The sequence below is a fragment of the Salvelinus namaycush genome, chromosome 32, assembly GCF_016432855.1.
Source record: "Salvelinus namaycush isolate Seneca chromosome 32, SaNama_1.0, whole genome shotgun sequence".
Classification (NCBI taxonomy): Eukaryota; Metazoa; Chordata; class Actinopteri; order Salmoniformes; family Salmonidae; genus Salvelinus; species Salvelinus namaycush.
The window spans coordinates 5,524,728-5,549,450 of NC_052338.1; the positions used below are offsets into that span (position 1 = coordinate 5,524,728).

General features: G+C 42.2%; 1 protein-coding gene across 1 annotated transcript in view; it reads right to left on the bottom strand.

Moving 5' to 3' along the window:
- Positions 1-10,895, bottom strand: part of sdc2 (syndecan 2) — a 35,309-nt gene extending 24,414 nt beyond the window's left edge. Inside the window, exon 1 of the mRNA XM_038971715.1 lies at positions 10,410-10,895. Coding sequence (XP_038827643.1) covers positions 10,410-10,469 — 60 coding nt within the window. The 5' untranslated portion in view covers positions 10,470-10,895. The remainder of the gene's footprint in view (positions 1-10,409) is intronic.
- Between the last annotated feature and the right edge of the window lie 13,828 nt (positions 10,896-24,723).

Genomic DNA, 24,723 nt, shown 5'->3' on the forward strand with positions numbered 1-24,723 from the left:
CTGAAAAGGGCATTTCAGTCATGACAGGAGATGCAGGAAGCTGTATACTTGCTTCTAAAAACCCCCAGGATTGAGGATAATAGAATGTAGCTTTTTTTTTACAAAACACAAAAAGGTTTAAAACGTCTTTGTACAACAGAACCAAATCTGAATTGGTGGCATTTTAGCAGAGAGCAAGAGAGTAAAAAATAGCTGTGCCTTGGAGGGCAATTATTAGTTTGAAAAACATTTCCCTACGGTACGGTGTACCTAGACAGAGAACTAAAGTACTTCCTGTTTTTGTCAAACTGTTCCTATGACAACCACTACTCTTTGCTGAATATTCATGACTGCCAATGAGTAGAAACGTTTACACATGACCACAGCATTTGGATGAGGAGGTGCTATTTTGAAAGCCTCTAACGAATCTTTACGGAAGTTCCTCAAAACCCTCTGGAATCTGGGAGATTCCTCACGAAAACAACATGACATTACAGTGTTGCACTGAATCAAGTCAGGGTTTATAATGGAAACACCAGATATTAAAGTACATTTTTCTGCTTGGCGGAGCACAGTACAGATTTCAATTAGGTGCTTTTTAGAACCGATAAAACATGCTCATAAATATGAGTGAGCACAGATGTGTTAAATGCAGGCATGTTGTTTTCCAGAACAATCTTGGGAGCGGGATAGAAAAATTCAATTGAAGTCATGACTTCATCATATATCCCCCATTTTTGGATAACACCCCACAGATGAAGCACATTCCCACTGTCTATACAGGAGAACACAGCCAATAGGGAGAAGGAGAGGTTTCCCAGGCAGCAGATATACAACAAGCTTGACCACAAACTATGAAACTCTGAGCCAATAAGATTTCTGTAACTTAGTGTGGCGTGCGTGTGCCCAAGTCCGGGCAAGGAGATGGAGAGTGTTGGTCAAAGTTTCTGTTTTTAATTAAGTGACATGAGAGTAACTCCGTGCCACATAAAATACAATTTGTACACCATCGCTGTAACGATGTACGCTGAGAGTCGGGAAGCAAGTTCAGAGAGTGAGTGTTCTTTTTTCTTTTTCTAAGGGGTGGGTCAGCTTAATATTGCAGAAAGAATGTTGCTTCCATCAATGTAATTGTCTGCATCATTTCCAATCCCCCATATTTTTTGGGTAAATATATATATCCATACACGCATGCATACATATACACATATATACATACACATACCTATATAGACATACATACTTTTTTAAAGAATATACCTTTATTATTATTCCCCGCAAACCCTACCACCGATCCCCCAACTGGAGTAAACTAATAAACACTTCTGCTTCTACCTTCAATTTATACATCTTATACACATTTTACAGACACAGTCTACTTTACAATAGTTCTCTCTTGTTTGTTGTTAGTCCTTCCTCTATTTCTGATGTCCATCCAGTTTGATTTCTATTTGTAACTGTGCTATTTCACAAACGTTCCTAACCTATATACATTTTACAGATCCCGTATGCTTTACATTGTTTATCTTGTTATTAGTCCCACCCTTCAGCTCCATTCAACCCTTCCCATCTATCTCTCAACATCATCCATTTCGGATTTCTATTTGCCATATATTTTTCGACTGTGCTGTGATGCTTCACAAAATAATTGAACCTTCCTATTCTCATAGCTTCTACAGATTGTAAATTAAAAATACAAATTTTTGCTAAAATAATTATTATATTATTGATTGATTGACTATGGCTTTTCAAATCACCCAGTATTGCTATCTGTAGCGTTAGTTCTAGGCAAATGTTGCAATTCTTCAGCCATTCCTGGACCTGTGACCAAAAACGAGCTACATATGGACAATAAGAAAATAAATGATCTAATGACTCTGCCTCCTCACAGCAGAATCTGCAGAGCTGGGAAGATTGTATCCCCCATATATATAACATTCTATTAGTTGCAAGAATTTTGTATAGTAATTTAAATTGAAAAATTAGAAGTTTTGAATCCGGCGTTGTTTTGCATATCAATTCATAAACCATGTGCCATGGAATGGGTACATCGAAAATCTCTTCCCAACTATTTTGCAATTTATATGGCACAGCTGTCAGTTTTTTGGTCCTTAAATGAAATTGGTATAAGTTTTTATTTATCACACTTTTCTTTAACCATTTATTTTCTTTAATACAGGGCCGACATACAAGTTCCTTACTTTTTTCCCCTTCTACTTGCCTCTTCCATTTTTGTGGTAATGCTGCAATTAATTGGTTGTAATTTTGGGTAGAGCAGACATTTCCATATGTCTGTGTTAGCTGCATGTGTGACATTACTCCACCAGTCCTATTTATGATATCATTCACTAAAATTATACATTTTTTTAAACATTTCTTCGATAAATACAGTTTTTTTATCAATTAGTATATTTGAATTTAACCACAATATTTGTTGTACTATTTGTTCCGTCCTTTCAGGTGGATTAAACTGAAATTGAAACCAACTTTCTAAGGCTTGTTTAAAAAATAAAGATATTTTGGAGATTATTTCCTTTTCAAACAACCGAAAGTGAGCAGGTGTAATCTGAATAAAGGGGAAAAGGCCCTTCTTGAACATAGGATGAGACATTCGTACCAATTTACTAGAGAACCAGTATGGATCTAAGTATAACTTTTGTATGACTGATGCCTTTAGTGAGAGGTCTAATGCTTTAATATTTAATAATTTCTGCCCTCCGAATTCATATTCGTTATATAAATAGGCCCTTTAAATTTTATCTGGCTTGCCGTTCCAAATAAAATTGAATATTTTTTGTTCATATAATTTAAAAAGCAGGTCACTAGGTGTAGGCAAAACCATAAGCAAATTGGTAAACTGTGATATGACTAAAGAGTTAATCAGGGTGATTTTTCCACAAATAGACAGGTATTTTCCTTTCCATAGTAGCAAGATTTTATCTATTTTTGCTAACGTTCTATAAAAATGTATTGGAGTGAGATCATTTCTTTCTTTTGGGATTTGTATACCGAGTATGTCCACATCTCCGTCAGACCATTTAATTGGTAAACTACATGGTAATGTAAAATGTGCATTTTTTAGTGATCCAATACGTAATATGGTACATTTATCATAATTTGGTTTTAATCCAGAGGTTAGCAAAAGTATCTAGATCCTTTAAGAGGCCGTGGAGAGACTCTAATTGTGGTTTTAAAAGAAAACATGAATCATCAGCGTACAATGACACCTTAGTTTTAAGCCACGGATTTCTAATCCCTTAATATTATTGTTTGATCTAATCTTAACCGCTAACATTTCGATGGAGCGAGTGTTTTAATAAATAAATTAAACAAACAAGTAAACACAAACAAAGCACAAACATGACCCAGGAACAGAAACAATGACAACTGGGGAAGAAACCAAAGGTTTGGACTGGTCACCTCTGCTAAGGTGTGGGAACCTGTCAATCCAGCTGAGGCGCGGGAGCATGGCGACCTAGAGCATGGCGACCTGACAGTACCCCCTCCCCGGTGCGTTTGGCTCCAGCTACAGGACGCCAACCACAGGGAAGATCCCGGGGATCTGGAGAGGACTGGTCGCCTCCGCTGAGGCGCAGAAACCTGAGGAACCGGCTGAGGCGTGAGAGCCTGATGAGCCGGCTGAAACCTCCCCGGTTGCCTCGGTCGAGGCACGGGAACTTGTTCACCCAGCTGAGGCATGGGAGCCTATCGAGCCAGCTGAGGCATGGAAGCCTATCGAGCCCGCTGAGGCATGGGAGCCTATCGAGCCCGCTGAGGCATGGGAGCCTATCGAGCCCGCTGAGGCATGGGAGCCTATCGAGCCCGCTGAGGCATGGGAGCCTATCGAGCCCGCTGAGGCATGGGAGCCTATCGAGCCCGCTGAGGCATGGGAGCCTATCGAGCCCGCTGAGGCATGGGAGCCTATCGAGCCCGCTGAGGCATGGGAGCCTATCGAGCCCGCTGAGGCATGGGAGCCTATCGAGCCCGCTGAGGCATGGGAGCCTATCGAGCCCGCTGAGGCATGGGAGCCTATCGAGCCCGCTGAGGCATGGGAATCCGACAAACCGGCTGAGACCTCCCAGGTAGCTCCGGCTACAACACCCGGACCCGACATCACCTCCAACACAAAAAAACAACAACAACAAAACACTCCCTGATGCTTCCCTTTGTTGAGTCGTCATTCTGCAACGATGTGCGCTGAGAGTCGGGAAGCTAGTTCAGGGAGTGAGCGTTTTAATAAATAAATGAAACCAACAAGTAACACAAACAACGGACAGACATGACCCAGGAACAGAAACAATGACGACTGGGGAAGAAACCAAAGGGAGTGACATATAAAGGGCAGGTAATCAAGGAGGTGATGGAGTCCAGGTGAGTGTCATTCTGTGCAGATGCGCGTAACAATGGTGACAGGTGTGCGCCATAACGAGCAGCCTGGTGACCTAGAGGCCGGAGAGGGAGCACACGTGACAATCACATACAATTTTGAGGTTTCATTTGACCTCACTCAAAACAATGATTGAATGCGTTGCATGACAATAAGTCCAATTAGCGTTCAAAATATCAACGGGAGATAATAGCATGCAATTGAATTTTTGGATCATTCATTTTTCATTTCATTGGAATGATTCAAAGCAGAAATGGCTTTTTTTGACCCAATACAATGGGCATTTCTCTTGGCAACTGAGGTTTACTGGGGATAGTATTAGGCAGATGTGTGATCATGTGCTCAAGCCAGACACTTAACTTTCATTACTGTCCTAACTAGCCTAATCCAGCGCCATCCTGCTCGGCACATGGGTCTGCCCCCCCCCCAAGTCAGACGTTCTCAAGCATTCCTCACAGTAAAGCACCAGACGGAGGGAGACCAAATTCACACTGTCCTCTTCATTGAAAGTGTAACCAGGCTACAGGAATGGTAGTACAGGAAGAAAGCAGACAGGTTAAACACAGGGTTTTTCCCCCTGCTTTTCTTTGTCACAACCACAGAACCTCCACTACAATCCTCTGAAGGAACTTTTCATTTGCTAAGCTAATTAAGGGGCGAGAGAGAGAGAGAGAGAGAGAGAGAGAGAGAGAGAGAGAGAGAGAGAGAGAGAGAGAGAGAGAGAGAGAGAGAGAGAGAGAGAGAGAGAGAGAGAGAGAGAGAGAGAGAGAGAGAGAGAGAGATGGGCTGCTTTATAAACAGTTACTGTTTTCAACAAAAACTTGACATCCACGTTAATAAAGGTGAGGAGTCGCTAGTTTGTCTACACATGCATGGTGGCAGGGGCCAAAGTTAAACCACCGTCCATGTGCTTTCTCTCCCTAATGTGTTTCCCCATGCCTGGAAGGCTGGACTTTGTCTTTAATAAAGACAAACAAACACACACACACACACAACCTCAGCCTCATGAAAGAATCCCTTCCAAATAGTCAAGAGAGGGTGGAGGGAAAAGCTGTTCCTTTCAAACAAACGCACGTACGTACGTCCTGCAGATGCTCGCGAGGCATACGCAAACACTCCCTTCTTGAGTGTCAGCAAAGCAGAGCGTGGCGCTGCATCTCTCTTCTTTAAAAAAACAACAACATTATTTTCAGCTGTCTTAATATGGAATAATAACGCAACTGTTCCCAGGGTAACTTAAGACGCAGCGGTTATGACAAGCAGCGTCTTAGCCTTGGGGGTGGGGTCTACAAAGCAGGGCTGCGTGCGTGGCTGATGACAAAAGAAGAGCGCATGGGGACAGATGCTTTCCTTCAGAGGCCCAAGGAGCCCGGGCCTGCAGAGTCCATTAGAGATGACATAACGCTTGGCAGATAGGGAGATTTAGCATTTTCACTTTGAAAGGTCTCACCCCTCACCCCGTTTGACCTAAACTCCTGAAATTAGGTACATAGGTCCCTCTCCTTACAAGGAACAAATGTCTCAGGGACCGATAAGGTCAGCCATGATGGATTTTCCGCCATTTAAAATTTTGGGCTAAACTTTTAAAACGCTACTCTTCTGGCAACGAATGACCGATCTGCACAAAACTTGATGTGTGGCATCTATAGACAAAGGTCTCTCGATGCAATATTTTCCCGACTAGTACCTAAAACCACAGGCCACTATTGACCAATAAACATTCACGTGGGGTTGGTCTAGCACATAAATGCATATAAATCAGTCAAGGATATTCATATTGTAACAACACAGTTGCAAACACTATAACTGCCGCTATAATGGGAACATTTTTATATTTTTGACTCAGAGTGATGAAATTTGGCACACATGCTCAGGGATATGAGTCTAGCTAACCCACGCGATATCACAGACACCGCTGGCCTGATTTTGACCAAACTTGGGTGAATGATGAGTCTTGCCATAGAGATCTGGCATTTACAAAATTACACTGATTGGCCCAACGGGGGCGCTGCATAATTTGTGGAGGACGACATGTTTACTGTTCATTCTTGTTTATTCAATATTTCTTCAATTATAGATGATGCACTTTTTTTAAATAAAAGGAGGATGGATAAAGCCCTCTTATAGCCACTTTAAAAGAGACTGCGAGTCTGGTTCTAAAACTGCACAGAGTCAGGGTGTACAAATATTCCGGTCAAAACATTCAGAGAAGTTGCAAGAATCTACAGGAATATCAATAAAATTGGTTGAAAATTGTATACTGTATCTAGAGGAATAGGAAATGAAAAAGGCCTGGCATCTGTGGTCCTGGGCCTGCTAGTGAATGCAGTTTGTGTATTGATGTTGCTATTGTCTTCTTTAATACAGAAGCCGAAGACAGCCTCAGGTGTAGAGCTGGCAGGAGTGTGGGGTGATCTGGCGGTCAGCTAGCAACCTGTGCTACGCGGGCACAACATTACTTCAAATCAGTGAACACAAAACAAATGGCCAACAAAATGAAGCTCTGAGGTGCGGTGTAGTTCTACCCATGGATACATCTCCCTGACCTCTTTGTTTACGTGCCAGTGTTATTTAAGGGCATGGGATCATAAAGCATACAATACACATCTATAAGCGCATCATAAACATTGCTTTATTGCTACATAGCATTATAACAACGTAATGCAGGTATGCATGCATTTATGGTGTGCTTATAGATGTGTCATTCCTTATGATATACAGTTTGTAAACAATCACATATTTTGTTATATACAAAGTGTATAGATAACCTCAAAAGTGGAACGGAATTTTAGTGTTTATCCCACTTATTTTCCTTGAATGTCCAAAGATTCCTTGGCCAATTCCATTTTTGAGTTATTCCTTTGAGGTCCTGCATCAGACACTGAGACAGTGCTACCCTTACATAAATCATCCATTTGAAAGGAGGTGAACACCCACGCTTCCCACCAATACCTGACAAAAATTGACCTGCTCGCACATCTGGCAACTAGCGGGAACCCAAAACATAGCTAGGGCCCAACCTTCTTCGCATCCGGGTTCCAGGAAATAAAGTCACTGGGGGAAAAATTGCAGCGGGCATTATATATCACCTTCGACTACAGCTCTGTCCAAATTGACACACTATTCCCTATACCTAGTGCACTACTTTTGATGAGGGCCCATGGAGCTCTGGTCGAAAGTAGTGCACTAGATACGGAATAGGTTGCCATTTGGTCCCATGTTGCTCAGTTGGTAGAGCATGGTGCTTGCAACGCCAGGGTTGTTGGTTCAATTCCCACGGGGGACCAGTATGAAAAAGTATGAAAATGTATGCACTCAGTACTGTAAGTCGCTCTGGATAAGAGCTTCTGCTAAATAGACAATTTGGGACGAAGACCCCAGCTGAAATGTCTTATCTAAAGGGTACAGCAACGACTGTGCTTGATGGCGTGTGGTAATTAACTGCAGGTTGGCATTTATTGTTATGAATCTTGCCCCGGAGGCAGCTCTGTAGAGTAGCTGGCACAGTTACAAAGTCATAAAATCTGATTTTAAACATTTTAAACCCTAACCTTAACCACACTGCTAACCCTAATGCCTAACCTTAAATTAAGACCAAAAAGCTCATTTCCCCCCAGGAATTTAAACAATAGAGACAATTTTGACTTTGCAGCTGGCACATCTAGCGGAATTCACTCAGTTCTGCCTCCAGGGCGAGATTCATGACAATAAACGTCAACCTGATAATTAACACATAGATTAGCCTGGTGGTTATCAGCCAAACCACTTGATTGTCATGTCAACAGGGGTGCCAACATTGAGAATCAATGTCACACGTCGAGTTTCATTGAGGCGGATACACGCCTCTCACCGCTGCAGGGTACACAGATAGAGAGAAGCGATAGATTGATAGGGGGAGGGAGAAGGAGGGGGTTTATGATAGTCAAACATACATGGTGCAGTAGCAATTTGTGTGTGTCGTTGCCATGCCCACAAAGCCATGGAGCATACCTCGGTAGGCTACAACCCAAAGGACCGAGGGGTCAAAGAAAATGACAGGTTGCGGGGCTCTCTTCACAACTGCCTGATGACAATGTTCCTCAAAACAACAAAAATACAAAAGTAACACGGCCACTTTTGCGTTTTTGTGAGCTTTGACTTGCTCTCCAATAGTATCCAATGGAGGGAGACCTTATGAGTCAAGTAGACACAAGGGCTTCTGGTTCTGAGGCTCGTCTATTAAAAACATGCACTCTGGGGGTGACATCATGCAAAACAATGACTCATTAAAAAAACGCTGGTGGCTGAATCAGCTAATTGGACAACCATCCGGAGAGGAACGGAGCCAAGTGACAAGTCTGTAAGCCACAGAGAAAACAGCGGGACACTTTGACTAAGAGTTCAGTTAAGGCACCAAATACATGAAAGCCACAAATGCTCAATTATATTTTCCCAAGTCCATTCCAGCATTCTAGACAATTTGTGGGATAATCAGTGGGCCCCAATTATATTACCAAACATGAGGATATAGAAACAGCATAATCACATAATAGTACGTTTGGATATCTATAATAAAAGAAATACCATACATGTCTCGAATATGTTTGGCTCTAATGCGGACTTTCTACTGTAACACCAGTGTTACACTTAAGCCATAAGGCCCAAGGGGGTGTGGTATACGGCAAATATACTAAGTCTAAGGGCTGTTTTGAGCTCGCCGCAGCGTTGAGTGCATGGATACGGCCCTTAGCCGTGGTATATTGGCCATATACCACAAACCCCCAGAGGGGCATTATTGCTATCATAATCTGGTTACCAACGTAATTAGAAGAGTAAAAATACATTTTGTCATACCCGTGGTACCAAGGCTCTTAGCCAATCAATATTCAGGGATCAAACCCCCCCCCCCCCCCCCCCCCCCCCCCCTCTCTCTCAGTTTATAACAGTGTATACACCCTTATGTTGCACTAGGGAAATTGTGTTTTGAGGACTAGTGGAGAGCAGCATCAACAGCATCGTAATCAAAACAGTATGCCTTGTGAGGTGTTAAAGTTCACAGTTAGCTACTGTTATCTAAATGCCAGCTGAAAAGTACCAGTGGCCTGGCGTTGGCCCCACCCACGTGAGAGCAGGTCTGCCGGAGCCATGGGTCCAATGAGACACGGATACAGCCCGTGTAAATGGGAACAGAAAAGTCTGAGCCTTTTGGGTAATACACGAGGTAAACAACCTATTGTTACACTGCCACAAACACCATATTTAGCCCTCACTAAAGTCTTTGTCAGCATTAGAGTATCTTATAGGGTTGTCTGGAGTTGTGTCTTACTCTGATAACCAAAACGGTCAACTGAGCTGGGCAACGGAACATAACATGTATATGGCTAGGTTACGTTCCTGTGTTTGAATAGGCTAGGCACGTCGACGCAGCCAAAATTATTTTGGAAAGGCTGCATGCAGCAATAGCGTTTATTTTGCATTTCACAATAATAACATATGAATTGGCCATTACATCTAAACGACAAAGCTTCGTAAATGGAACCAGGCTAGGTTGTATTCCCTCCAAAGGCCAACTGATAACAGGTAACGTTAGCTTATAATAAGCAGTGATTTGTAAAAGTATTCTTGTTATTTCCATCCAGAAAGGGTTCCTCTATGTTTGACCAGCAACCTGCCACGTACGTAGAAATGATAGTTTCGGAGATGTTCAAATACTGAAATTAAACTAGACAAACTCTAAAAAGAATATGTATCTCTTCAAAGCAAACTATGAACGTTGAAACATTGGCAGCATAGACAAACTAGACCGGCCAAAGAAAAATATGTAATATTGACTACAGTTCAAGAACTACCTCTGTCCGAAATTAAATTCACATTGCTCTTGAGTTGTAATATGATAGGCTACAATGTGTCACATTCAGGACAACAATAGGCTACAGTCACAATTGCTTCAAGTACGTTACTGTGTAACATACAAGTGTGAGTGGTCCCAGATTCGAAGTTGTTTTCTCTCCCATCTAACGTTACCCCGCAAGCAAATCGAAATTGTTCACTTTTAAAAACTTACCCTTTCCCCCGAGAGAAAGGCCGTCATGCCGAGGGTCAAAATTATCCAAATGTTCCTCATTATTCCTTCAATAAAATGTGTAGATACAGCCAAAATACCAAATATTCTTCCTTCTCTCCCTTCCCTCTTCTGTTTGCGACTATCCCCCTCTCCCCTTGCACCCTCGCTCCAGTCCTTGCGTTTCTCTCACTCTAGAGTGGAATACCGGATACGTGTTGCGTTTTCTTATTCCGCCACGCACTTTTTCCTACAAAAAAAATATATTTTGAGTCAAATTGTTGTGTAGGACATTTGACTTGGTTGTTTCACAGTTGAATCCGGACTTCTATTCACTTATAGTATAGTTCCGTTAAACTCGCTACGATTCGGCCATTTCACACTTCACAGAAACTCAACCGTGTGCAGAGAGAGAGAGTCGGGAAGAAAACACAGGACAGATAAGGAAGAGATCGTGCAATGATTGACAGTTCCTCCGACCATATGGGTGCATCGTTCAAGCCAAGAGCATTTTCTATCTACATCATTACAACGCACTGCCATCAAATGAAATATCCTATTGCTTGCATCTAGATGTACTTTATTGACGTTTCAGTCATTTAGCAGACGCGCTTATCCAGATAGACGTTCAGTGAGCGCATACTCTTTTAAGTACAAGTCCCAAATGGGTATCGAACCCACAACTGTAGCATTGCAAGCACCAAGCTATGTCAACTGTGCTACATGGGACACGATATACATAAAACATCATTTAATAGCTTACATAATGATCAAATGTTGTTTCATGTTCCAGAAAAGTACAGTTACCATTAGTCAACTATAATATAATTTATCATCTTAATTTGTGGGTTATAATTATCTGCATCTTCTCTCCAACGGAGAGGCATAAATAACCATTAAATCATTGCAGTCATCTCGTCAGACCTTATCATTCCCCTTTAACAAAGTATTACTTTACTGAAATGACTGTGACAGCTTGAAATTATAATTGTGCTACTAACTGTTTTTCCTGATGGCCTTGATAGTCCAGAAGAGGGTCATTTTAAGCAATTTTCCAGTCAGCCCATTTCTATGGTTAATTTCCATGCAAAGTCTCCCCCTGCTGGTATAATTCACTCCTAAAGTGATATTAAATGGGATCCAGTTTTAGTTGGCCTACGGTATGAATCATAGAATCATATCACGCATAAATGACAGTATTTGAATCTTGAATGAGCACTTTGTTTAAATTGTTTGACATTCTCATACTGTGAATGGTAAACATTGCTTCTAACTTACAATTAACCACGCATTCATACTTTGTATCAGGCTATATGCTTGTATATTGCCTTTCTCGCACAAATCAAATCAAATGTTATTTGCCACGTGTGCAGAATACAATGGGTGTAGATTTTACAGTCAAATGTTTGCTTACGAGTCCTTCCCAACGAGTAAAACTTGTTTGTATAAAAATAGTAGCTTGAGGAATAAATTACACAAGAATAAAGCTATATACAGGGGATGTTTAACATGATTTTTGAATGACTACCTCATCTCTGTACCCCACACATACAATTATCCGTAAGGTCCCTCAGTCGAGCAGTGGATTTCAAACACAGATTCAACCACAAAGACCAATGCCTCGCAAAGAAGAGCACCTATTGGTAGATGGGTAAAAATAAAACAAGCAGACAATAAATATCCTTTTGAACATGGTGAAGTTATTAATTACACTTTGGGTGGTATATCAATACACCCAGTGACTATAAAGATGCAGGCGTCCTTCCTAACTCAGTTGCTGGAGAGGAAGGAAACCGCTCAGGGATTTCACCATGAGGTCAATGTTGACTTTAAAACTGTTAATGGCTGTGAAAGGAGAAAAATGAGGATGGCTCAAAGACATTGTAGTTACTCCACAATGCTAACCTAATTGACAAAGTGAAAAGAAGGAAGCCTGTACAGAAACCAATATTCCAAAACATGCATCCTTTTTGCAAAAAGGCACTAAAGAAATACTACAAAAATGTGGCAAAGCAATTAACTTTCTGTCCTGAATACGAAATTAGCGATTGTTCAGGGAAGAGTACCACTCTCCATATTTTCAAGTATATTGGTGGCTGCATCATGTTATGCTTGTAATTGTTAAGGACTGGAGAGTTTTTCAGGATAAAAAAGTTAGTGAATGGAGCTAAGCACAGGCAAAATCCTAGAGGAAAACCTGGTTCAGTCTGCTTTCCATCAGACACTAGGAAATTAATTCACATTTCAGCAGGACAATAACATAAAACACAAGGCCAAATCTACACTGGAGTTGCTTACCAAGAAGACAGTGAATGTTCCTGAGTGGCAGTTACAGTTTTGACTTAAATCTGCTTGAACATCTATGGCAAGACCTGAAAATGGTTGTCTAGCAATGATCAACAACCAATTTGTCAGCACTTGAAGAATTTTGGAAAGAATAATGGGCAAATGTAACACAATCCAGATGTGGAAAACTCTTAGAGACTTACCCAGAAAGAATCACAGCAGTAATCACTGCCAAAGGGGATTCTTATCTAATCAAGATATATTCATGTTTAAGTTTTCATAAATGTTTTACCCACTTTGACATTAACAGAGTATTTTGTGCAGATCCTTGACAAAAAAACATGACAATTAAATCCATTTAAATCACACTTTGTAACACAACAAAATGAGGAAGAAGTCAAGGGGTGTGAATACTTTCTGAGGGCACTGTATTCAGTCTTGTTAGTGTGCATAGAGTCAATGCAACATAGTCTGTGTAACCTTTTCATTTACATTTTTAGCAGCCTTATGGCTTGGGGGTAGAAACCGTCTCGGAGCCTGTTGGTCTGAGAGCCAATGCTCCTGTACCGTTTGCCGGATAGCAGCAGAGTGAACAGTCTATGGCTTGCTGGCTGAAGTATTTGGCCATTTTTCGGGCCTTCCTCTGACACTGTCGGATATCGAGGTCCTGGTAGGCAGGGAGCTCAGCCCCAGTGATGTTCTGGACTGTCCGAACCAGGGTGTATACACTGCATTTGCCATACCAAGTGGTGATGCAGCCAGTCAAGATGCTCTCGATGGTGCAGCTGTAGAACGTTTTGAGGATCTGAGGGCCCATGCCAAATCTTTGCAGCCGTCTGAGCGGGAAGAGGTGCGGTCGTGCCCTCTTCATGACTGTGCAGGTGTGTGTGGACCATGTTAAGTCCTTAGTGATGTGGACGTCTCTGACCTCCTCCCAGTAGGCCGTCTCATCGCCGTCGGTGATCAGGCCTACCACCGTCATGTTGTCAGCAAACTTGATGATGGTGTTGGAGTCGTGTGTGGCCACGCAGTCGTGGGTGAACAGGGAGTACAGAAGGGGAGAGGCAGTGTGAAGTGCAATAGAGATTGCATCATCTGTGGATCTGTTGGGGCGGTATGTGAAATGGAGTGGGTCCAGGGTGTCTGGGATGGTGGTGTTGATGTGTGTCATGACCAGCCTTTCAACGCATTTAGGCAGGTTACCTTGGATTTCTTGGGAACAGGGACAATGGTGGTCAGCTTGAAACATGTTGGGATTACCGTCTGGGACAACAAAAGCCTTGTCACCTTGCTGCCAGACTTTTCCCTCAGCTCAGTCTCACTATCAGTTGAGAAAGGACACTGGCAAACTTCTGAGGAGGATTTTTACATAACACTGTTTTAAATTAGGAGTACAATAGACCTATACCCTTTCGTCGTCAGCACTGTATAACCCTCAACTTTATGAAACACAGTTTTCCTCTTTCCTAATCACAAGCAGGGTGCTCTGCTTTTGGTCGTCTGCTTCAAACAGAAATCCCTTAACATCCCCTGTCATTGTTCAATATGGATTGTAATTACAGGCATGGCTAGTCCTTTACAAGAGGTGACATGCGTCAACCGCAAACTGTTTCAGAGAGCATAGACTTTAGGACCGCAACGTTCTAAAGAGCAGAGCAAGGGCCTAATGCGTGGAGAATAGAGGAGGCTTTGTGGGAATTTATTGAACTATTTGTCAGAAACTTTTAGTGAATATAGTTCCAAGTTTAGGGTGTTGTTCTTGAATGTGGTTGTGCTTTTTATAGCAAGACAAAACCAATACATTATGTATCAGGACAAAGATCTTTTATGGTGAAAGGTTAACTACAGCGTCAACTCTTAGTGAGTATTTTGAACTCATAATAATGCTTACCAGAATTGACCAACTTAGGGTTATCTTGTTTTGATAACTTTGCATACGGCCATGCAACTATTAACTTAGGAAAATCTTTTTTGATAACTTTGCATACGACCATGCAACTATTTGGCCTACAAGTTGAATGGCCACACTGTACTTAGTGCCTATACCGTGTGTAATTTTTTCTCTACTACTATCTCAATAAAACGGATCATCTTTGATAACCACTATGTCATTACTTAGCTATACGTGGTATCTGCAGATAACGGGATGGAAACAATGACTGAATTGTAATAAATAAAAGGTCCCTGTTCCCACAGTATCTGTGTAACTTAATATAAAGTGTGACCCTGTGTCTCCTTCCCCATGCTTACTTCTTAAGGGAATCTTCTGTGTTCAGAGTCTGGAGCATGGTGTAACCTAGCCATTGCCAAGGCTGGTGGAATGAAATCTATAGGGGGATTTGACTCCTGCCATCCTGCCCTCCTGGTCGGATCCAGCCCGTATAAAGGAGTAGCCATGGAGGGATCACCCTCCAGCCTCCCTCCAGCGGCCCCTTTCATCCCTGCACCCTGTGTCCCATCCCCCAGCCTCCAGAGCAGGCTCTGGCATCCCAGATTACCCAGCCAATTAGAGTGAAGGCAAAGCCACTTCTGCCACAGTGGCTGGTGCAGCCGCAGCATGCTGAGAAGCTATGGCCCTCTGTTATACGAGGATAGGACACAGGCAGCACTGACTGGTAGACATGCAAGTCACCCTGGGGGAAAGAGTCATGGCAGCTGTCTTACATCAAATGGATATAATGTATAAGTCAGTATGAAAGACGCAGGATTTACATACTGTAGCATGAGATTTACTTAGCAGTTATACATTTTACGGATGATAGTGATGCATTGAATACATACCATGGTATTTTGTGATCATTATATATGCTTTGAAGCTGAACCATATACAATGATGGATTGATTGTACAGTAATACTGAAAGAGGAAATCACATTTCGTTATAGCTCAAACAACAGCACCACCTGGTGGCAAATAATAATAGTTCAGAACATCCAAACCGTAAACAGGATATAAAAAGTATATTTCAAATGATAGCCCAGAGGCAAATGTCTTAAATGTTGAGAAAAATAATACAAAAATAAACCTGCAGGCATATGTTTGGGAAAAAGCAGCTATTTCTCTCTGCCTTGGATCAAGGCTACAATGTGAAACTCAACACACACAGTAGCAGTGTGTGGGTAAAATCTCTGAGTTAAGCATAGCCAGGAAAAAAGCCATAATATTTTGACAACCTGTTATGACAATTCCGTTTTTTGCTCTATAACCCATTAGTTCATACACCACTGTGATATGTATAAGGCCTAGACAACAAGAAGAGAACAGTCACACAGTGGGCAGAATCATTGGTGGAAAAAGTACACAACTGTCAAGATACCTTAATAGAAAATGACTCAAGTAAAAGTGAAAGTCTAAAAGTATTTGGCTTTAAATATACTTAAGTATCGATAGTAAAAGTATAAATCATTTCAAATTCCTTATATTAAGCAAACCAAATGGCACAATGTTCTTGTTTTGTTCATTTATCAATAGCCAGGTGCAAATTTCTGTTCTGTTGAGCGCAAAATTGAACGTTGTGAAAAGTCTGTGCAACTTCCAGCATGCCTTTGCTATGAACACTGAGGCTGTACCCGCTTTAGGTTAGAGTTTTAACAGTGGCCAAGTATGCTACTGTGGCTATTTGATCATAATGTAGACCTACCAGAGTGACCTAACATCAAAAACAATGGAGAAAATGCATCCTACAACATTTTAACATGGAAATAGCTGTTCTATCATTCAGCCTACAGTAGCAGCCAATGTGTGGTGTTCAATATAGGCCTACATTCCATGAGACTTTTGAAAACAACATGCAGGGCTTGACATTAACCTGTTTATCCACTTGTCCTTCAAACAAGGTGACTGAAAATGTTGTTTTGTTTTTTGATGCAAGAAACCACTTTACAAAATAAAATGCATTATTCCAATACCAGTATTACAGAGAATAGGCCAAATTATGCTACCCTCTGTCTATTGGCTACTTAGCTTATTCAAGCCTGTCTCAAAATACAACACTACCCCTTTAAGACAAAAAAAAAGCTCTTTACCTGACTTGCTTTTAAAAGTTTTCTAGAAATGTACACATTTTGTGCTCTTGTAGGAAGCAATCACTCCCCTATTGCTGACTACAAATGTTCTATAATTGGGCTCACTAACTAGCAAAGGATATGAACAAAATGTGGACACCTGGCTACATGCAGCTCTCACTTTGATCTCAAAATAAGCGCATCTACTCACGACCACTCATGCTGTAAACACAGTCCAGTTCAAAGTGAATGGCACAGATCCATATATGGCAAGGGTCTATTTGCATATAGGCCTACTGCAGCTCTAATTGTTTATGCGGCACCAGTCTGTGTAGAATACGGGCTGAGTTGTCCATGTCAATGCAATAGAATCCTACTCCGATGCGATCTGCCTACAACAAAATCTCTTGCATAGTTAGTTTTGTTTCGGTATGTTGCATTGAAAGTGGCTAACATTGCATTGATTCGATCGCAATTGCCACAGTAAAGGAAAACGTTGATAGTGTTAACAGAGAAAACTCTAGAACAGTGGTCACCAACTTCAAGATCACTTTTTGAGTCAACTTAAAAAATGGAAGCCTATGCAACATTAACCAATTAAAAACAGTACTATAGCAATGAGGTTTGTGCAGTAAGCTATAGGCCCAATACATTATCACTGCATATTGTCTTTGCTTGAATTGCCATGCCAGTGCATTGTTGTTCAGGACATTTAAAAAAAATGATATTTCAACATTTGAGGTAGGCTATATGATCACACCGGTAATAGAGCCATTGTTTTATTTGTGAGGCACAGCTGAGTGAGCATACATTTAAATAATTAGCTTTGATTTTGATTTTACTGGGCTGATGGTCAATCTCAGCGGAGGGAGAGAGCAGCAGACTGAGGGTCATCCTCTCAACATCCCTCCGCTCTCCCTTTCCTCCACTGACCAAAAACGGACACCGCCTTCCAGCTGACCGCGGAACTCGAGTTGCACCACATTATTTCTGCCTCACGCACAAATTCATGTTGTTACTCCTATGAACAGAGAAAGTGAAATATTCCTTGATGTTAAAAAAGACCCAAGCCACTAATAATAACAACAACAACTCAAGCCTATAGATACACTTTCATACTCACTCATTAGTGCTGCAGTACTTGTTGTAGCGCTGAGTGGAAAAAGGAAGGATGTGCCTTTTATGACTTATAAAAGTGTTGAATACAAAGTGTTGACAGTGCTGGGCAGTGGAGGCTCCTCAGAGGAGGAAGGGGAGGACCAATGAAGGTTTTACAATGAAGGTCTACAGTAGCCTCAGCAGCACTCTGTAAGGTAGCACCATGTTTTAGCCAAAGGACAAAACCTAGGAGACTCATGGTTCTCACCCCCTTCCAAAGACTTACACAGTAATTATGACAACTTCTGGAGGATGTCCCTCAATCTTCCAGAGCTCTTGCAGCATGAACTGGCATGGTGTCCACCCAATCAAAGGATCAGAGAATGAATCTAGTACTGAAAGCATAAGTTACAGCTAGCTAACACTGCAGTGCATACAATGTGGTGAGTTGTTGACACAAAAAAATGAACAGTTTTTAACAAATGAATTTCTTCCAAAATGAAGGAGAAGCAAGAGAGAGAGAACGAGAAAGAGAGAGGCAGAGAGAGAGAAAGCTAGCTATATTTGGTTGTATTTTATTTTTTTCACTTAGCTAGCGAATGCAGCTACCTAGTTTACTCAAATACCCAGCTCAAACAGAGAGGGATGCTATGTTAGCTAGCAGCTGGCTATGCTATCCAACACTGGACCTCTTCCAAGTCAAAGCAAGCTTTTGGTGGTATTAATTTATTGCCACCGGTCTAACTGCTAAACTGCTTTCTGACTGTACACTGTGCTGCATGATTGTAGCAGTTAGAGGGCATGATATGAAGGTTTGGCTTGGAAAGGTTTTTTCGCCTGGTCACACAGCTAATGTGTTGTGCACTGAAGTCCACAAGGAAAGGGAAAAGGTGAGAGGAGAGCCCGTAGACAGTTGCGAGAAGGAATTATATGTACAGCATGCAAAGTGATCATGCTGTTTTTATGTGGCTGCTATGAAAGTGAACTGTATTCAGGGGTGTATTCATTCTGCCGATTCTGTTGAAAAACATTTCTTAAACGAAAGCAAATGGAACGAAACAGGGCTAAACATACCTGAATTTGTCCAATAGAAACTCTTGTTTGCAACTGTTGGACTAATGATTACACCCTAGTTCAGCTAGATGCAGGCAAGTGTGCAAGGTGGTATTGAATGTGTCACTGTCTGTCACCTTGATTACTCAAAATTCGCTCGATCTGGGCACCTACGTTGTAAACTTTCATTCAGACTAGGTTGTAGCAACCTCATGATGGGTATAGGGAAAAGTAGTAGCATAAAACTAGCTGTGTTACATTGAGGTGAATGGAATAATGAATGTCCATGGAAGTGTGTGTGTGAGTGTGTGTGTGTCTGTGTGGGCACAAGTAGAAAAAACATGTTGATTCACCCTACTTGTAGAGGAACGCCTATGCAATCTTCCTCTCTGTCATACAGTAGCCTACCTACTTTTAGTTTGTGTTGTCCTAGACTAGGCTACCTGGCTAAAAGGCATGCCAGCTAGCCTAACCTAATTTCATGGCCAACGATGAGCCAACTCGTTCACGTTAGCCTACTATATCTAGTTACATATTGAACTTCCATCCTGTCAGTCCAGGGGCACAATGTATGACTTTATGGTTGGATCAGAATTGCCGTTATAATCATTGGCTGGTACACCAAGTCCACAAGTCCAAATCCCTATCTCCATCCATGGCTAATTTAGGAAAGGGACGATTGTATCTAGCTAGCTAGCCACCAGAGGACAACGACACAACGAGATGGAACAATTTTTTAAAATTTCTGTCAGTGCTGCAATATGATTTGTGTGAAGTCAAATCCAAAATGGCTTCACTTGACACTTTTGTTTGGTGCGCCAGGACTATTCACAGTAGAGCTCACTAAGTTTAGCTCAACACTGATTGGCGATTATTTTATTTAAACATTATCAAGGGAGGCCAAATGCTTGCTGGCTTCCCTTGCTAATGAATTCAATGCTACAGGCGGCAACAATGTCATACTCTTTTTGGCCAGACATACTGAGACAGAAGGACGCTGTTTCGCTCGATTGGATGCTTTCTCTGGTGTGATACATTCAGCCACTTGCGAATTGAAGGACAATTATGAAACACAAAGACCATGAATACGCGCCACTGCACACAAACACACACGCAGACACACAAACGCGCACATACTATCACTCTGTGTCTGAGGGCACTCTGTCACGTAGAGTAGGCCAGAAAGCTAAACTGAAAAACCTAACCTCTATCAAATAAAAAGATGGCAGAGCCGCAAACGTACTTCTGTGCACGGGTGTTTATTTACATAGTGAATATGGAAGAAAAACAACAGTTCTGCCATCCAAAGTACCCATTATGGGACAGCAAAAAACAAAACAAACAATGCTGCCCCATCAACAGCTCAATCCAAAATGGTCCCCCCCTTGAACTGAAAGAGAGGCTCCTTTTGTAGGGGAAGCCCCTCCCATCAGAGCATACCCAGCGCTAATTAATTAAGCAATTACCTTCATCAAAGCCTACATTTTCCACTCAGCTAAACATCATGAATGATATACTTTGCAACACGTTTCTCATGATACAATATACCAATATAACATTTACAAAATCCCATCCCTACTGACATGGAGTCTTCCAATAAGCTCATTCACATGAACGAGCCATTCGAGACAGGCACTACAAAGCCAGCCCGATTACCGTAGCTCTGGTCCTTATCCCAACATACCCGGAAGCTACAGAGATGGAGAGAGAGGAACAGAACCAAACAAACAAGGCGCACGTCCATAACATTGATAAGTACAATAAACGTTGCTTAAATTAAACATGAACGCTTGTCTGTGTATTCTTTATACCATAAACTGTTACTGACAGGAGGTAAGAATAAAGTGTGAAATGTATGTACTAAGATAGAGAAGTTAACTTGTGTGTCAACCCACATTGTTAACGTAGCTAATAACGGCGCAGCAGGGAGGCGCGGTGAATGTGTGTGTGTTAGTGTACCAAACGCTGCCCGCGGCCAGTGACGGACTTCTCCGTCACACCCTCCCTCTGTGGTGGCCCGTGAGACGACTGTATTGGCACGGCTGAGGCTGCTGCGTTGAAGGTGTTCTTACTGCTTCTAACATGGACGCCACGGACGCCGGGGTCTTCATCATCTTCCTCCTCCTCGTTGTTGGCTCCCTTGTGCATGAGGGTGGTGCAGCTGAACTGGCTCAGAGGCTTCCCTAGAAACCCAAAGCTAGGAAAACAGATTTCAAAGTTCAAACATAACAGACATAAGTTCAGGGGTGTGGAAATACAGTGCATTCGGAAAAAATTCAGACCTTTCCCTTTTAGCACATTTTGTTACATTACAGCCTTATACTAAAATGAATTAAAAACGTTTTCCATCTAATCAATCTACACACAATACCACATAATGACATAGCGAAAACAGGTAAAAAAAATTTTTGCAAATGTATCCAAAATAAAAAACAGAAATACCTTATTTACAGATTTTTCTATGAGACTCAAAATTGAGCTCAGGTGCATCCTGTTTCCATTGATCATCCTTGAAATGCTTCTACAACTTGATTGGAGTCCACCTGTGATAAATTCAATTGATTGGACATGGTTTGGAAAGGCACACACCTGTCTATATAAGGTCCCACAGTTGACAGTGCATGTCAGAGCAAAAACCAAGCCATGAGGTCGAAATAATTGTCCGTAGAGCTCCAAGACAGGGTTGTGTTGAGGCCCAGATCTGGGGAAGGATACCAAAACATTTCTGCAGCATTAAAGGTCCCAAAGAACACAGTGGCCTCCATCATTCTTAAATGGAACCACCAAGACTCTTCCTAGAGCTGGTCGCCCGGCCAAGCTAAGCAATCGGGGGAGAAGGGCCTTGGTCGGGGAGGTGACCAAGAACCCAATAGTCACTCTGACAGAGCTCCAGAGTTCCTCTGTGGAAATGGGAGAACCATCCAGAAGGACAACCATCTCTGCAACACTCCCCCAATCAGGCCTTTTTGGTACAGTGGCCAAACGGAAGCCACTCCTCAGTAAAAGGCACATGACAGCCCGCATGGAGTTTGCCAAAAGACATCTAAAGGACTCACAGACCATGAGAAACAATATTCTCTGGTCTGGAAAAACCAAGATTGAACGTTTTGGCCTGAATGCGAAGCGTCCCGTCTGGAGGAAGCCTGGCACCATCCCTACGGCGAAGCATGCTGGTAGCAGGGACTGGGAGACTAGTCAGGATCGAGGGAAAGATGAATGGAGAAAAATACAGAGAGATCCTTGATGAAAACCTGCTCCAGAGCACTCAGGACCTCAGACTAGGGCGAAGGTTCACCTTCCAACAGGACAACGGCCCTAAGCACACAGCCAAGACAATGCAGGAGTGGCTTAGGGACGAGTCTCTGAATGTCCTTGAGTGGCCCAGCCAAAGCCCGGACTTGAACCCAATCGAACATCTCTGGAGAGACCTGACAGAGCTTTGCAAAAATGTCTAAAAAACAGTTTTTGCTTTGTCATTATGGGGTATTGGGTGTAGATTCCTGAGGGAATTTTTTTATTTTGTATTTTTAATCCATTTTAGAATAAGGCTGCAACGTAACAACATGTGGAAAAGGTCAAGGGGTCTGAATACTTTCCGAATGCACTGTACAAGAGATATTCAGAAGTTCAATACAATGTTTCTAGTGCATATTATCAGTCTCTTACACATCTAGTTTGTTCTTCCATTCAACCTTCTGATATAGCGAACATATCTATTCCCTAGCCTGGTCCCAGAACTTTGTGCTGTCTTGCTAACAATTGGAGTGACAATGGCCATAGGAGTTGGCAAGACAGCACAAACAGACCTGGGATGGGGCTATTCCCTCCCTGTGCTGTGACTGTTAGCTACCTGACAGAGGTCAACTGCTCTTTGAGCTCCTCCATCAGGGTTTCTGGACTACACAGCTTGGCCTGGCTCTGATTCTTGAGTCTGTTGCGGTGGAACAGGTGAGGAGCCTCCTCCCGCGGATACGGCAGCAGGGACACCATGACTGGGGAGTGCTGGGTCACGAGCGTACTCAGGGCCGGACAACGCTGGGACTTTCTGGGGTCAAGGGTCAAAGGTTAAAGGTCAGAGGACGAAAAGCAGAAGACTGAGGATCAAATTCCAAACTGGCGCTTATTCCCTAGGCACTAGATATTCATTTATTTGGATTTGGGCATAAGAGTGAGGAGCAATCCTACAGTGGGAGGACAAAATCTCACGAGTCATACTGTAGAATTTCCTTAAGCCAGGAGAAACTAAATGATATTAAAATACCAGCGAAAGTAATTCTAATAACAAATATGATAAAATACAGTATATATAGCTGTACTATTAATCATTAATTATGTAGACAACAGCTGTGAAGATATCAACAAGAGAAACTCCCCACATATGATTAATTTGGTTCTATTTATGGAGTGCAGACTTCAAGATCAACATGGGCTGTTTTGGCCTGGACCTAACCGCATAACGGTAATAGACCTCAAATCACTTACAGAACTGTCAGTCATCTGTCAGATGTTAGGAGCTGACATAAACAGCCTGTCACTCAAATCTGACAAGTCTTAAATCTGTCTCAATCAATCCTATGGGCTGGGAGGTAGTTAGACATTATTCAAGCAGAGATGGCTTTCCAAACCAAACCATTTGGTTCTTTACTGCAACATAGAAATCACTCAACATCCAATGTGGGAGTGGATAGATAGCCCCGCTGTCACGAATTCTGCCCAAGTCGGCCCCTCTCCTTGTTCGGGCGGCGTTCGGCGTCACCGGCTTTCTAGCCATCGCCGCTCCATTTTTCATATATCCATTTGTCTTGTCTTGTTTCCATACACACCTGGTTTTCATTTCCCCAATTAAGCTACTTGTATTTAACCCTCTGTTTCCCATCATGTGTTGTGTGTAATTGTTTCCATGTCAGGTGGTGTTAGTTTACGCGCTCTACTTTTATGTTCCGTTTTTTGAGCGCGTTTGTTTTATGTAGTGCACTCGTTTTTTTGGAACTATAATATAAAAGTGCGCCTGTTCATTATAATCTGCTCTCCTGCACTTCACTTCACCTCCAGTACACCATCCTGACACACGCACCCACACCACCCTAGCCCTCCCCACTCACCTTTGGTCTGTCCTTTGTGGCCTCCACCCTGTTCCTGAGGGCGGGGAACGCAGCAGTAGCCCTACCTCCTCCTGGATGGCCCTCAGGTCCTTCCTAATGAACGTCACCCACGCCACGTAGCAGAAGATGCTTTACAGACACTGGGACAGATAGAGCAGATGGCCAGGTAAAGTAAAGGGAAAGGTTACATGAAAAACAGAGATGAAATGCTACAGTTGGATTGATGTAGCTAGTTTGTTTATGTTTACTGCTGTCGGCACCATGTTCACGAGACAAAATTACAGTTATCCATTCATTCAGGCAGTCAGCCAGCCAGCCAAATCAACGTTTATTTGTGACATGACAGAATACAATGTGTGTAAACCATACAGTGAAATGCTTACTTACAAGCTCTTCCTCAACAATGCAGAGTTCAATATCAGAGGTACGAAATAGACATAGGATCTTAATATATAATAATAATTATAATATATGCCATTTACAGACGCTTTCATCCAAAGTAAAGCGTGTATATCAGTCAGCCCGCCAGCCTATTTCAAGGTGCTAGTAAAACACAGAATCTGGGTTTGTGTCACATCATCATTCCTTTTTTTCAAAAGACATTTACTAAGGTCATAAGAGCTATGCTGGTACTACTTGCAGACACACAGGGTGCTACGTTACCCTAGAATAACTCTGATATACCATACCACCACCTCTGGTTAAACAGTACTGCCTGTCAAAGCAGTAGCCTCTGTTGAGTCAACATCTCCTCTGGAATATACAGTCGCAAAGG